Raw genomic sequence first — 16,298 nt, forward strand, 5'->3', positions numbered from 1 at the left:
TGCTATCCAAACTCTTGTTATCCAAACACAATACCTTAGAGATATAAAAAGTTTGGTTTCATCCCGGCCAGTTGTGGCTCAGTGGTTGAACATTGACCTGTGATCCAGGAGATCACGGTTCGATTCCAGGTCAGGGCACATGTCGGGGTTTTCAGGCTCGATCCCCACTAGGGAGCATGCAGGAGGCAGCTGATCAACGATTCTCATCATTAATGTTTCTATCTCTCCCTCTCCCTTCCTCTTTGCAATCAATAAAAATATTTTTAAAAATAACTAAAGATTTTCATCAAACCATTTGGTCATCTAAAATCTAAGAACTCTTTAAAAAAAAAAAAAGTTTGGTTTCAGACCACCACAATAAAGCAAATCACATGATTTTTTGGTTTCCCAGTGCCTATGAAAGTTATGTTTATACTGTAGTGCAGTCTATTAAGTGTGCAGTAGCATTAGGTTTAAAGGAATAATGTACATACCTTAATTACAACATACTTTATTGCTTAATAAATGCTAACCATCATCTAAAGCCTGTTGGAAAAATGGCACCGATAGACCTGCTCTAAGCAGGATTGCCACAAATCTTCAATTTGTAAAAAAAAAAAAAATGCAATAAAGTAAAGCACAAGAAAATGGGGTAAGCCTATAGATTTGGATAAATTTATCACTCTCTGAAGCTTTGCTGCCTGCTCTCTGAAACTAAGGAACTAAAAACATTAGGCTCAGGGGGAAAAGCATACTTTGCTATCTGAACTTATTCGAACTCAAGAAGAGAATAAATTTGGATTGCCGAAACCGGTTTGGCTCAGTGGATAGAGCGTCGGCCTGCGGACTGAAAGGTCCCAGGTTCAATTCCGGTCAGGGGCATGTACCTGGGTTGCGGGCACATCCCATGTAGGAGATGTGCAGGAGGCAGCTAGTCGATGTTTCTCTCTCATCGATGTTTCTAACTCTCTGTCTCTCTCCCTTCCTCTCTGTAAAAAATCAATAAAATATATTTTTAAAAAAGAGAGAATAAATTTGGATAATGAAGGAAACTTGTAGCACAAGTATATGTGGCAAATAGTCACTATTGATAGTGATAAAATAAATAAAAATAAAGGCAACACGTAGGCCTACCTGCCACGTCTGAACATGCCTTATACTTGCATGATGCCATATCTCCTCTCCCAATCCCATCAAATAACAGCCAGCTTAAGTCCTAATCACACAGAAAAGCCTTTCCTATGCTCATCGGCCCACACCTCTCTTCCTCCTCTAAAGTCTCATCATATTTATTCTCTGTACCATGATTTGATACTACTTCTACCTTGTGTTTAATCAATCAGGGGTGTATTTTATGTCTCCACAAGAACATACAATCCTTAATGGTGCACTGCTCAGACTTCTATGTGACTTTCCTCAGTGGTAACAGTGAATGTTCGTACAACAGATAATTTATTAAAAACACTGCCAGGCATTGATGAATAATGCATGAAATTAACAAATAGCTTTTAGCTGGGTCATGACTTAAAAAGCCTTCACATCTCTTTCTCGACCTCATCTTCAGCACTCTCTATCTGCTTCCAGTTCCCAGCACACGCAACACTGAGTCATACATCCAAGCCTTGATGGTGCCGTGCCTGCTGTGTGGAATGCTGCCCAAGTCTTACCCCCATGTTTTGGTGTGGCTACCTCGGTTTCTTCAAGATTAATCACAGAGATCCTTCCCTGTCTGCTTCCAGCTCCCCAATCTCTATTAAACCAGGCTCCTTCCTCTGTACCTGCTACAGTGGTCTGTGACCACCTCTGTGTTTGCACTAATATTGAATGATTTATTATACGCAGCAGTGGTTGGACCACTGTCTTAATCAGCCTTGATCTTCAATGCTTGGCATTATGGTGACGTATGCGGAACTGAACGAACTGGAGTACTCAGTAATCCTCTCCCCCAGAGAATACCAGACACATCCTAGTTTTCCGTTTCCTGGGTTCTTTGGGAAATGTGGTCATTTTAAATACTGCTATAGGGCTTGTGTTGTTGGTACTAATTCCTGTCTGGCCTTTTGCTTACTTTGCTTTTAACCTAGTTTTAAGTTTCCATCTTTTTGCGTGGGTCATTTGAGACAATTTTCTACTTCCATTTATTTTCTGCCTATCAGCATGGTGTTTTCAATTTCACACAGAGCAGATGACAGAAGGACAACCAGATGGCTTTGGTGAGCTGAGCTGAAGGCGGTAAATCACAAAGAAATGGGAAAGAAGAGACACTATAGGACTGCACTGAAGCTGAAGCCTAGCTTCTGGTAACATGACTTGGCTATGAGTGCTGGGGAATGGACTAATTGCCTTGGCAGACAACACAACTCATAATGGAGTGTTTCTTAAGAACCTTTATTCTTGAACTATGAGTTCAAGAGAAGAAAAAACTACATGTTGCAAATAATGACTACTGCTCTGAATCAATGGGAAATAACAGGTAACAATGACACATGTCCAGTCACACACGTCCAGATAAAAGATCAGGAGTTCTTTAGTTTCCTTAGGTTTAAAAAAATGAAGGTAATAGCCCTGGCCAGTGTGGCACAGTTGGTTGAAGCGTCATCCCATACCCTGAAAGGTGGTGGGTTTGATTTCTGATCAAGGCACATATCCAGGTTCTTCAATCCCCAGTTTGGGTGCATATGGGAGGCAACTGATTGATCTTTCTCTCTCATATCAATGTTCTCGTGTTCATTCTCTCTCTCTCTCTCTCTCTCTCTCTCTCTCTCTCTCTCTCTCTCTCCTCCCTCCATCCCTCCCTCTCTTCCTTCCTCAAAAAAAGAGAAGGTAATAAAGTACCTGTCAAGGCTGTGATGAGGATTATATATAAATTAATATATTGTTTTATCCTCGCCTGAGGATATGTTTTTATTGATTTTAGAGAGTGGAAGGGGGAGAGAGGGAGGCTGGGAGATAGGGAGGGACAGAGAGAGAAACATGGATGTGAGAAACATCGATCAGTTGCCTCCTGTACATGCCATGACTGGGGATTGAACCCACAACCTTTTGGTGCATGGGACAATGCTCCAACCAACTCAGCCAACCCGCCAGGGCCATGAATTAATATTTTTAAAGTACTGAGACTAGTTCCTGGTACATAATAAGCACTAAATAAGTGTTTATAAAATTAATAAAATTAAGATGTTACTTATGAACATACATGAATAATTTAAAGAACTGGTAGGCTATTAATATGTCTGTCTTCAAATGAAAAATTTATTTATCTGGTAGTTTAAGGGTTATCAGCACATCAACACTCTATAATGATCTTCACAAGAAATAAACTATACTCATTTTATTTTATTCTGTCATGGAAACAAGCACTTATAAAAATAAGAGTTTGATTTGCCAAGATGTCCAATATGAGGAATGAAATATATTACCAGTTCCTGGCTGAGATTAGTCAAAACATAGACGGTGAACCCAGTTTATACGTCTATGTGATAAGTGCTTGTGAAAAACAATCAAAAACAATAAAAAAACAATGAAGGAGGTGGGCAAAGGGGAAGGGGGAAATGGAGGACATCTGTAATACTGTCAACAATTAAAAATACAATGAAGGCACACTCTTTCTCTCTCTGTCTCTGTCTCTCTCTGTCTGGAGCATGACCGAACCTTTCCCTCCTCTCCTTTCCCAGGTGCATTACTTTTCCCTTTCCCCTCAGCTCCAAGGACCTTTCTAGGGCCCTTCTTTTGCCTCCATAACTCATTTCCTGAGCCCACAAAGCCCAGCTGGCTCACCTTTCTAACTGTGATTTTTTAAATAAACTTTCTTTTATAATTTGAAAAAAATAAGAACCAATAAAAAAAAACACTACTAATTATGCAATAAGGCCTTTCTGAGGCACACCAACCCATTTCCTTCCTGCATTTAAACTTCTATAAAATGTATTAATAGCTATGCAAAAGAGCTCTCCTGATTCTGAAAACCTATTGATGAGTCAGTGTGGATTAGTGTGAGTTAAGGACATTGTACCAGGAATAGAGTTAAAGAAAAAAAATCCAGTATATCTATCTGCATTTGCTAGCCCAACAATCCTAATGATCTTGATGAGACTTACCTGAGTGTGTGGGTACACGAATCCTCTGAAATCTGATGAAAATAATAAATCATCTTTCCAGAAAAACCTACATAGCTCTCTAAAATTCTGCATACAATTTTAAGTAATTCACACATTTCCTGGAGCCGTCCATGGAACCCTGGTTAAAGGGTCCAATTTTAATGAAGAAACTGATTATATCTCATTAAAAATAAACTTACCTAACCCCCACTGAACCAAACTTTGCATCTTGGGCTCAGTTTGGGAATACATTTCCTAAAAGGGTGAAAAGAAAATGAATGAGTAGAATTTACTGATTATAAAGTAACAATAAATATATTTGCCCTTACTGAATAAATTATCATATTATCAACACTCTTCAAACAAATATAGTGTCTATCTGGGTTTTTTGGGTTTTTTTCTTTTGTAATTTCCCCTTCACCACAAATTGTTCAGCAGAATGGCTTATGATTGCCACAGGAAGCAAAGATTTCAAGTAGAGTGGTTTCAACAACCCAGCCTTTTCATTCTCTGTTAAAATTGAGGAGAATGGACAAAAATCAATACCCTCAATAATTAATCCTTTCCATGTGAAATTAAATATGTCCTTTCATATTAAGTCTAATTCCTGAATTGCCATGATTTTAAAGCCTATGTCTAAAAAACTTCCCATTTGAAGAAGGAATGACTAGCTTTATTGGGACAAAGGAGTCTGTATCTAAGTTTGAAGAGATATTTACCCTAGTCCCAAAGCAAATGAAGTGTTATTATTCCCTTAACAATGACAGTAAAAAGGCTTTGGACATGACTATCAAATGATCCTAAAGAGAACAAGGGACTACCTAGAAGGTACCCACCTTCAAGAAGTCTACCAGTGAAGAAAAGAAAAGAGATGTGCGGGTATCAGAAGGTATCAGAACCAGTTGTCACTTGGAAAAGGATTTGTTTTATATAATTTAGTTCAAATCAAAACAAGTTATCCTAATACTGTTAAATGGACTTAAATAATAAATGCTAAATTTAAAGGGGGACATAAAAAACATTTAAAAACTGATTATCACTTCATTAAAACTTATTGATTTTTGCTGCCCATTAAAAAAAAAAAGCAAAGCTACAGATCAATGTCTAGAGTGACTGTCCATGTTTTTTGCTGGCATAATCTTTTCACTATGAAGAAAAATTAAATTAGTTCTTGAAGAAAGGGGCTAGAAATTCTTAGCCTGAAAAAAGGAGCCATAAATTAATTTGTAATTATAATCATCTTATTTTCCTAAAGACTTTATTCTATAGGAAAATAAGATGATTATAATCACAAAAATTAATTAGAAGTAGTGCAAATAAACATGTTGATAACTATTCTATCATCTACAGAGGTATTTTCCTGCACTGAGTATCATATACAGATGAAAAAGTAAAAAGCAACCTTAGATTGAAAGCAAGAGACAAAGTATTTTCATAACCAAAAAAAAGGAGAGAAATAACAGCAGCTATGCCTACGTAATACAAAAATATTTGCACAACTTTTCTGACCTTATCTTAAGCACTAGCCGATGGTTTAAAAATATTCTAGAACAAGAGAATAAAGTCTAAGTGTTTTACAACTCATATATAGTCTTTAGGTATTTCATAACAATAATATGGTTATGATACTTAAGTATAATGGCCTAATTATATTGTTGATAGAGTCTGTGCTTACTATTTTCTTTCTAAATTGGTTCAGCGCTGACATAGACAGTGAAAATTTAAAATTTTTAAGTAAGTTCTGGATAAAAATTGAGTTTGTAAGTCTCAAGCAACGTAAATCTAGACCAGGTGACACATATCTACATGCTTCTTACTAATTTTCCATCAATTTTCAAAATCAAGATCAAGTATAGCAAATATATGTATCAAAGCCCACAAAAGCATTCTGTAGACTGTAAATTTCAATTTTAGATGTTAAACATCACAGAAATGCCTTCGTGAACATAATGACAAATGCCTGATCTAAAACCTGAGCAGTGGTAGAAGCCAATTTGTACAGTAGTTGTTGGATTATTGGGGCAAATAGTTCAGTACGCAATATATAATTCTACCCTTTGTTAGTTATTTACCCTCCTATTATAGCATTCAAAATGTTCTGTAACCATTACTGTTTAAAGTGGTGATTTGTAGAATCTCTAGGGGGGACTTCCCAATTTTGACATAAAATCATTATATTGTATTCTTTTCCTTCCTCTAGAGTTCCAACTTCATATCCTCTCCCTGTAGACAATAGTGTTTTCATAGCTGTGACCAAGATACTCACCAGCCCTCCACTCCTGCCCAGTGGGAAGGAAATTCTCTGTGCAGCTATGGCCATTGCACCACCAGGAAGCTCTCTGCTCCCCCCACCCCAACCCGAGAGGGCACTGATGAACATTTGTAAGTTGTGCACTCTGAACTTGAGACCCTTTATCGTGCCTTTTTCTGAAAACATGCAGCTGATTCAGACTTCTCACTACTGACTCTAAACAGAAATGTGTTCACTCCATTTTCAGAAGAGCTGTACCTGACACCAACTTGTATATGGCTTGCAATACTGTCGGAGATGTGAGATGCTCTCTTCAAGTTGAGTCCTTGGCTCCTCCACATATTTAGACTGAACTTCGGGAACAGAGTAGAGTGAAAGCTGCATACATTACAAAACAGAACAAAAAGAAATAAAAATGTCTATACAGCAATGAGATAACATAATCAATGATCAGATTTGTAGGCACTGTATTTCTAATAATTCATAAACTGCGCCCTAAACCTTGCTTCACAGGATCTCTGCACCTTACTTCCTTAATCAATAAGGCCAAGGCCAAGAGAGCAGGGCTATGAGGTGTTTTACTGTCCTCCCCCCATTACTGGTAGCAGACAAAGTAGCTCCCCTTTATCTGTTTTATATATTGAAATTTGGTGTTCCACCTTAGATTTAGTTTGGGAAAAGAATAGTATTACTCTAGCCCAGCCGGCATGGCTCAGTGGTTGAGCATCGACCTATGAACCAGGAGGTCACAGTTCCGATTCCCAGTCAGGGCATATGCCCAGTTGCGGGCTCAATCCTCAGTGTGAGGTATGCAGGAGGCAGCCGGTCAATGATTCTCTCTCATCATTGGTGTTTCTATACCTCTCTTCCTCTCCCTTCTCTAAGAAATCAATTTAAAAAAACATTTTAAAAAAGAATTTTACTCTAAATCAAGCATGTCAAACTCGTTTAAACGAGGCATGAGGCCCACTGGCTGTGAGTTTGACATGCTTGCTCTAAAGCAGTGGTTCTCAACCTTCTGGCCCTTTAAATACAGTTCTTCATGTTGTGACCCAACCATAAAATTATTTTCGTTGCTACTTTATAACTGTCATGTTGCTACTGTTATGAACTGTAATGTAAATATCTGATATGCAGGATGGTCTAGCAGGGGTGGGCAAACCTTTTGACTCGAGGGCCACAATGGGTTCTTAAACTGGACCGGAGGGCCAGAACAAAAGCATGGATGGAGTGTTTGTGTGAACTAATATAAATTCAAAGTAAACATCATTACATAAAAGGGTACGGTCTTTTTTTTTTTTTTTTAGTTTTATTCATTTCAAACAGGCCGGATCCGGCCCGCGGGCTATAGTTTGCCCACAGCTGGTCTAAGGCGACCCCTGTGAAAGGGTCATTCGACCGCCAAAGGGGTCGCGACCCACAGGTTGAGAACCGCTGCTCTAAAGGGTAGACTGGAGGGGAGTAGAAAAAAAGTTCCAGCATAACTAAAGAGCATGTTACTTAGTTCAAATGATCAGTCTGGTGCTAATCAAAGGAGGATAGCAGGTTTGTTCCCCACCCAGAGAATAAACTTTTTACAGCCACTACTGGCAGCCTTCCTCACCCTCAAAAATTCCACTGCCCCAAGGCCTGAGAAGAAGATAGTAAAGGGTAAGAGATAAACTATTCAGTTTTATGTAAACACATTTAAGTAACCCTGCTCACATCTGAAGGTAGATGTTTATGCCACTTTACTCACTGTCAACAGAAACCAAATATCCAAAATAATCAGTGGCAAGTACAGACAAAAAAGGATGTAAATAGAGAGATTTCTTGTTTTATTTCTTTAGTATTCATTAAGCATCTATTTATGAGCTTCTAATCTGGCCAAGAAGCAGAATGAGACCAGGTCTTTAATTTCTTTTTTTCTTTTTTTAGAGATGAAAAAGAAAAATATTTTCTTGACATGATAAGCAGTCTGGAATTGGGCAGGTCATTTAGAAGCAAACTGTGCTTACAATCTACTGGGACACAGCAGATTCCCCACTAAAAAATTAGGAAATATTATGCCCTACACTAAGTACCATTAATTAAAATTTATCTGTTGAAAAAGCCAGGTTAGTTACTTCACAAAGAATAATAAACTATAAGGAAATGTATTTTCTCCTATTAAATATCCTCTAAAATGTTGTATCTTCCGGATACACAATTTGTATACTTCCTATGGTCAGTAAATCAGATGCTCAAAATAGATCACAACATGAACAGCATGTTACCTCACTAACGTTCACAGAAGCTTTTTGAGTTGAGTCCTTTTTCTGTGATGCATAGACTTTGAAGGTGAGCAGACTCAGACTGGCTGGCCCCACGGACTTCTGGATTACCTGAAACACAGAAGCAATCTTAAGCCTTATCTCAATGCTATGAAATGAATGTGCACAACATAAGCATGTTCCTAACCTCAGCCACTCCTGCCTGGAAAACATGTTTTCATGGACTTCAAATTTCAGGTCACCTTTATCTTAATTTCCCAAAGACAGTAGGTTCTAAGTTATTCTACTTGGCCTTTCAAGTAAAATAAATAAATAAATATATATATATATATATGCACACACACACACACACACACACACACACACACACACACACATATATATATATGTATATATATCTCCCAACAACAAGGGAAGGAGTTTTTCATGATCTCACCTAGCAATTCATTGAATAGAGTGAAGATTATGTCTGTAATTATGCTAATCAAACTTTCAGAAGCTCCCCCTTTCCATTCCCATCCAGAGCTGGTCTCCCCGATCTCAGTTCCCAAACTCAATCTCTTTCTGTGCCTTGCTCTCCCTGACTGGGGTCACTCATGCCCAGTGACTTCCAGATATACAACTCCAGCCCAGAACTCTCTCCTGAGCTACCAACTCACTCACCCTATGATTTCTGGACATTTCTACTCAGATGGAACACAAGCTTCCCAGATCAAGAATGTCCAAAACCAACTCATCAGGATCTTATCTGTACCTCCAAGTCCACACGAGGCCTAATGCATGGATGTGTGCTGTGGAATCAAGTCAGAAAGCTTTTTCTCAATAATCCCCTATATTTACACAGCACTTGATCATCTAGCATCTGTTCCTAGATGTGCCCCTCTTCCTCTACTTTCTCAGGAATGGTGCTATCACCCAGCCAGAAAACCTAATCAGAAACTCTGAGGTCATCCTTCACTGCCATCCCATTCTATTGGTCATTAAGTCCTCTTAATTCTGCCTACTGAATGACCTCAATTCACTTTCTCCATCCCCTCCTGTAGAGTTTTCACCTGGGCCCTCACTTCTTTCCTGGACTCTTTAGCAGCATTTTAACTGCTCACCTGGCCTCTGATGGCTCGAACCACTACACTGCCAGAGAATAATCTTTGTAAACTACAAGCCTGATTATCTTCTACCCTTATTTGAGATCCTTTGGAACTCATCACCTAGGACTTTCATGTGGGTTAAACAAGGTCCATTATAATCTCACTGCAACCACCTTCTCTAACCTGATCTCTGTCATTCTGCCTTCTCCCACAAAACCTGAATTCCCTATATTTCTCCCATACTGTTTCACAGCTTCATGGGTTCCCACATGCTAATTCCTCTACTTAGAACGTTCTATACTGGCTTTATCTTTCTGCACAACTTGCCTAAGAGCAGGGAGATTCGATGGAGAACCAAGATGGCTGCAAAGGTAAATACCTGTACTTGCTGACTCCCACAACCATATCAAAATTACAACTAAAATACATAACAACTAACATTCAGGACCGCAGGAAACCTGGCTGAGTGGAAGAACTACAACTAGAAAAATAAAGAAAGAGCATTGAAATTGGAAGGAGGTGCGACGGCGAGGAGGTGCAGAAGTGCGGAAGGGGCTGGCACCTGGGTGTGCCACTTTTTAATTAGGAGGGAGATACAAGCACCCATGTGCTCTGAGCTCCAGTGCCAGGTGAGACTTTGGGAAACCTAGACACATACGGGAAGAAGCTGGATTGTCTGGCATCGGGGCAGGAACATGGGGGCAGCTTTCTTCCAGGCAGAGGTGCGCGCAGCAGCGGTCGGACCTCTCCAGTGCAGGACCGACTGGCAACCCTTGCTGTTTGCTCTGCCCTGGAGACCCCCTGAGACCCCAACCAATTTACAACCCCACCCAAGCTGTGCCAGTGGCTTTTGCATATGAATGGCCTGTCCTTTCTCAGCCTAAAACCTGTCAAACTGCAGCTGGGTCAGGGAGCCCCAAAGCTATCAAAAGAAGGCAAAGGCCAGCACTGCCGCACCCTGCCTTGCTTCACAGCTGGGCCTCATCTGGGCACTTCCAAACCCCATGCAAAGAGGAGGAATCTGCAGATCTCTCTGTAGCTCCTGCTGGGTGGCCCCAGACAGTGGCTGACTTTGCATCTCCTTGGAGATCCAAGAGCCAGTGTACCCAGTGGTCAGTGTGAGACCATTCCAGATTACAACTCTTCACACCCATAAGTGACACACTCAAGGGGCAGACCCAGTGAGCACCAAAGCCTCACTGAAGCAAGTCCTGCCCCATAAGGGTGTCTCCTGCACGTAGCGCTTCCACTGTAGATACAGCTGGTCCTCACAGCCAACTGGCCTGGAGGTAAACAAACACAGGGAAGCAGCCAAAATGTGGAGACAAAGAAGCATGTCACAAATGAAAGAAATGGAAGAAAGCAAACTACTGGATAGAGAGTTCAAAACCACAGTTGTAAGGTTACTCAAGAATCTTCTAGAAAGCTCCGAGAAACTTAGTGAGACTTTTGAGGAACTTACTGAGACCTTCAAGGATCTTAGTGAGAATGCCAATAAAATGGAAAAGGATCAGTCAGAAATTAAGCATACACTGATTGAAATAAAGAATAATACACAGAGATTCAACAGTAGAGTAGAGAATCCCAAGAATCAAGTCAAAGATTTGAAATACAAGGAAGCAGAAAACACCCAACCAGAAGAGCAAAAAGAGAAAAAAATTCAAAAATATAAAGATAGTGTAAGGAGCCTCTGGGACAACTTCAAGCGTACCAACATCCGAATTATGGGGGTGGCAGAAGAAAAGAGAAAGCAAGATATTGAAAACCTATTTGAAGAAATAATGACAGAAAACTTCCCCTACCTGGTGAAAGAAATAGGCTTACAAGCCCTGGAAGCGCAGAGAACCCCAAACAAGAGGAATCCAAGAGGACCACACCAAGACACATCATAATTAAAATGCCAAGGGCAAAAGACAAAGAGGGAATCTTAAAAGCAGCAAGAGAAAAACAGTTAGTTACCTACAAGGGAGTACCCATACGACTGTCAGCTTATTTCTCAACAGAAACTATGCAGGCCAGAAGAGAGTGGCAAGAAATATTCAAAGTGATGAATAACAAGAACCTACAACCAAGATTACTCTACCCAGCAAAGCTATTATTTAGAATTGAAGGGCAGATAAAGAGCTTCACAGACAAGAAAAAGCTAAAGGAGTTCATCACCACCAAACCAGTATTATATGAAATGCTGAAGGGTATTCCTTAAGAAGAGGAGGAAGAAGAAAAGGTAAAGATAAAAAATTATGAACAACAAAGTGACAATAAATACATGCCTATCAACAAATGAATCTAAAAATCAAATGAATAAAAAATCTGATGAACAGAATAAACTGGTGAATGTAATAGAATCAGGGGCATGGAAATGGTGTGGACTGACAATTCTAGGGGGGAACGAGATGTGGGAGGGTGTGGGAAGAGATGGACAAAGATCTTATATGCATGTATGCAATACCTATGGACGAGGACAGTGGGGTGGCAAGGGCCTGGGGTGGGGTGGGAACCGGGTGGAGGGGAGCTATGGGGGGAAAAAAGAGGACATCTGTAATAATCTGAACAATAAAGATTTTTTTAAAAAGCAGGGAGATTCATTGCTTTTCTTATCTGTCCATTTATTTATGCTTATCAAGTTCTCTCTACCAGATTGGAAGCCCTTTCGGGATAGGGCCTTGTCTTACTTTGTATTTCTAGTGCCCATGACTGCCTCACACATAACAAATGTTGACTGTTTATTGCCTGCCTAAATGGACAGAAGAGAGGTGAAATATAAATAAGTGGTTGACTTATTCTATGTACTTTGGCATGATTCAGCGTCACGGAAATCACAGTGCTGAGATTTGCAGTGTCTGTAATGTGAAAGACTAGGCTATTCTTAATACTCACAAAACACAAATAAACCAGAACAAAAATGTCTGTTGCAATGTATGCCTGGAGTCACACACAAAAAAGGAAATTCCCATATTTCAGAAGCAAATAAAGAGCTAGAAGTTATTTTTTTAAGTGATTATTACTTTACCTGCTTTAAAAATAATTAACACACCCTGAAAGTATTATGTGTTCATCTTGAAAGGTCTTCATTTCAAGAAAATATTGCTACAAATTTCTTTTGCTGCCCTAACCAGTTTGGCTCAGTGGATAGAGCATCGGCCTGCGGACTGAAAGGTCCCAGGTTTGAATCCGGTCAAGGGCATGTACCTGGGTTGCGGCCACATCCCCAGTGAGGAGTGTGCAGGAGGCCGCTGATCAATGTTTCTCTCTCATGGATGTTTCTTACTCTCTATCCCTCTCCCTTCCTCTCTGTAAAAATCAATAAAATATATTTTAAAAAATTTTATTTTGCTTCCAGGGTAAAGGTTGGCCAGCTACTGCTGACACAGTTACTGCAGTCCCTCCCCGCACCCCAGGAGAGGGCCTATTAGGCTGCTGATATCTGGAGGTGTGAACGCAGTGTTCTCTGCCCTCTGAGTCTGTCCCAGACCTACTAACAGCACTGCTTGAGCTGGGGACTTTCCACTGAGCCAGGTGGCCCCACCCTGGACTTTGTTTCTGATTCTCTTCCTCGTGGGTAATAGCTGCCCGCCCCCTTTCACTCCCCATCCAGCATTTTAGGTTCATATTGACCCCTATCTTCATCCTCCTTTGTTATTTTTATTGATTTTATTGATTTTTTACAGAGAGGAAGGGAGAGGGATAGAGAGTTAGAAACATCGATGAGAGAGAAACATCGATCAGCTGCCTCCTGCACACTCTCCCTACTGGGGATGTGCCCGCAACCCAGGTACATGCCCTTGACCGGAATCGAACCTGGGACCCTTGAGTCTGCAGGCCGACGCTCTAGCCCAGCCGTGGGCAAACTACGGCCCGCGGGCCGGATCCGGCCTGTTTGAAATGAATAAAACTAAAAAAAAAAAAGACCGTACCCTTTTATGTAATGATGTTTACTTTGAATTTATATTAGTTCACACAAACACTCCATTCATGCTTTTGTTCCGGCCCTCCGGTCCAGTTTAAGAACCCACTGTGGCCCTCGAGTCAAAAAGTTTGCCCACCCCTGGGCTAGCCACTGAGCCAAACCAGTCAGGGCATTCATCCTCCTTTGGTGTAATGTCTTATGTTGACCTTCTGAAGTCTCGATTCCTGCTTTCGATCCTTAATCCTATGTACTTTCCACATATTTCACTTTTCATCTCACGGCCGCCTATCATTTTAATTCAGATTTCTACTTTTTAAATTCTTTTTTTTTTTTAAATATATTTTATTGATTTTTTACAGAGAGGAAGGGAGAGAGATAGAGAGTTAGAAACATTGATGAGAGAGAAACATCGATCAGCTGCCTCCTGCACATCTCCTACTGGGGATGTGCCTGCAACCCAGGTACATGCCCTTGACCGGAATCGAACCTGGGACCTTTCAGTCCGCAGGCCGACGCTCTATCCACTGAGCCAAACCGGTTTTGGCTACTTTTTAAATTCTTAATTTAAATGATTATTCTGCTGTTCATCTTTTATTTTCAATCTCAACTTGTTGACTTTTAAAATTTAACAATGTATTGGACTTTTTATTATTAATGTCTACTTTATTTTTCCCTCTTTTCCACTGTTCTTGTTTTAACATTATGCTAAGCCTGCCCCTTTATTGCCCAAATTGTTTTCTTCTTCCACTTCTCCTGTTAGTCTACCCCCCAAGTCCGCCCTCACTCACACTCAACAATAAGAACTGTGTCCACAAGTCAGTAGAACCAACAAAGCTCCCTCCGGCAGTCACTCTTTCAGCTTCCCGCAGGCTCTCAACAAATAAACAAAACAAAGGCCATCACAGGAGACTTGGGAGATCCACAGATTAACATTCCCCAGGGGAGAGATTATATGAGATACTGCTGGATCATTCTTGTTGTGAGGCCTTTTGTGCATGTAGGAGGTTTAGCAGCATCCCTGGCCTCTACCCACTAGATGCCAGGAACGCCTCCCGGCATGAGTAAAAAATGTTTCCAGACACTGCCAATAGTCTCCTGGGGGGCATCCCCCAGCCCCATTGAGAAGCACTGATTTACTTGAATTAAGTGTATTTGCTGATATCTCTTACCATCCAGACTTTAAGGAACTCTGTATGTTTTGAACTCTATGGCCTCAAACCTAATCCATGGTAACAGAAGTCAGAGCAGTCGATGCCTGGGGGTAATGTGTGGAGCGGGGATGGACTTACTGAGAAGGGGCACAAAGGAACTTTCTGGGATGACAGAAATGATCTGTATTTTATTGGGGTGCGGGTTACAGAAGGTGCATACAGAAGTTGTCAAAAATCAGATTGTAAGATCTGTACAACTTAAAATCTGTGCATCACACTGTATGCAAACTCTATTTTAAAAGGAATCTATGCACACCTAAACTGTGCCAAACTCATGCCAACATATGGGTAACAACTGCAGGCCAATGGTCATTCCTAGGAAGAAGTCAGGCACACACCCGAGTGTGGTAAAGAACAGGTGCATTGAATGTGTGATGAAAACTACAGGAGGAGCCTGGGTAAAAGGTCCACAGGCAAACAAGCCTGTGCTGATGTGCTGCCCAACATCTTGGGTGGTTCACAACCCTTTCTGGCATCAAAGGGGGCTCTTTCTAGTGAAAAACCACCCCATTCCGCCTGGACCTGACCAGATGTTATCACAAATGGGAATTGTGGACGCTGGACTCCTGCTGGGTGACTATCATAATTTAGTAGAATTCATAATGAGTATTCAGGCTAACCCAGTGGTCGGCAAACCGCAGCTCGCGAGCCACATGCGGCTCTTTGGCCCCATGGCATGGGCCACAAAGTTTCAATCACACTGTACATGCATGCCCGCATGTGGTATTTTTGTGGAAGAGCCACACTCAAGGGGCCAGTTTGCCGACCACTGGGCTAACCCATTCAATATCAGAATTTAAAAAGGGACAGGCTGTTAAGATGTGCAGAGATCACCCTCAGGAAAGTGTGCAAGCAAACGAAGCACTTTGCTTTCTACTGCCTCCCCAATCTACCATCAATGGATTCTGATGTATAAAATAAGTAGTAAAACTGCCATTTTCAGGAGCATTCTCTCAAATTGTTGAGATTTTGCTTCCCAGTAATTGTCTGCAGTTTGGCTCAAATAAAATCATAGATATTCTTTACAGGTTTGAACGATTTTTACATTAACAGGCTTCTAGAGTGCTAGATACACTAGAACGGTCAATTTGTAAAAATTCACTTGTGATCTGTGCACGCCTCTGTATGTATATTTCAACACAGAGTTAGAAAGACAGACTGTTTGCTTTCTCTACTTTAGTCCTTCCTCCCTTCACTACTCAAGGCACCTAAAACTGTTCTTCCCAAGGCCTCCCAGTTCTGTAAACTTCAATGGACATCTGGCATCTTGCTTGACCTTGAAACTGGTGACCACTCCACCATCTTCAAACTCTCTCTTCCTTTGTTTCAAGATGCCCCTCTAGCTTCATTCTACAAGCTTTGTAGGGTACTCTTTCTCCGTTTGGGCCTTCTCTTCCTCTGTCCATCTCTTCAAGGTTGATGAGTCCTTAACCCTCTCCTCAAGCCCTCTCCTCTTCTCACTCCAAAACCAATTTCATTTATATCTAAGTCTTTAACTCCAATCCTATGTTAT

The 16,298-nt window shown here is 40.8% G+C and overlaps 1 protein-coding gene across 2 annotated transcripts in view; it reads right to left on the reverse strand.

Annotated features, from left to right (window-relative positions):
* APOO (apolipoprotein O) overlaps positions 1–16,298 on the reverse strand; it is a 56,433-nt gene that overhangs the window by 23,877 nt on the left and 16,258 nt on the right. For both annotated transcript variants that reach the window (XM_081081233.1, XM_081081234.1), the window contains exons 2-4: positions 8,583–8,690; positions 6,586–6,705; positions 4,277–4,331 (exon numbers count right to left, since the gene is read on the reverse strand). In XM_081081233.1, the coding sequence (XP_080937359.1) occupies positions 4,277–4,331; positions 6,586–6,705; positions 8,583–8,690 (283 nt within the window). The remainder of the gene's footprint in view (positions 1–4,276; positions 4,332–6,585; positions 6,706–8,582; positions 8,691–16,298) is intronic.

The sequence above is a fragment of the Myotis nattereri genome (assembly GCF_964212035.1).
Source record: "Myotis nattereri genome assembly, chromosome: X".
Taxonomy (NCBI): Eukaryota; Metazoa; Chordata; class Mammalia; order Chiroptera; family Vespertilionidae; genus Myotis; species Myotis nattereri.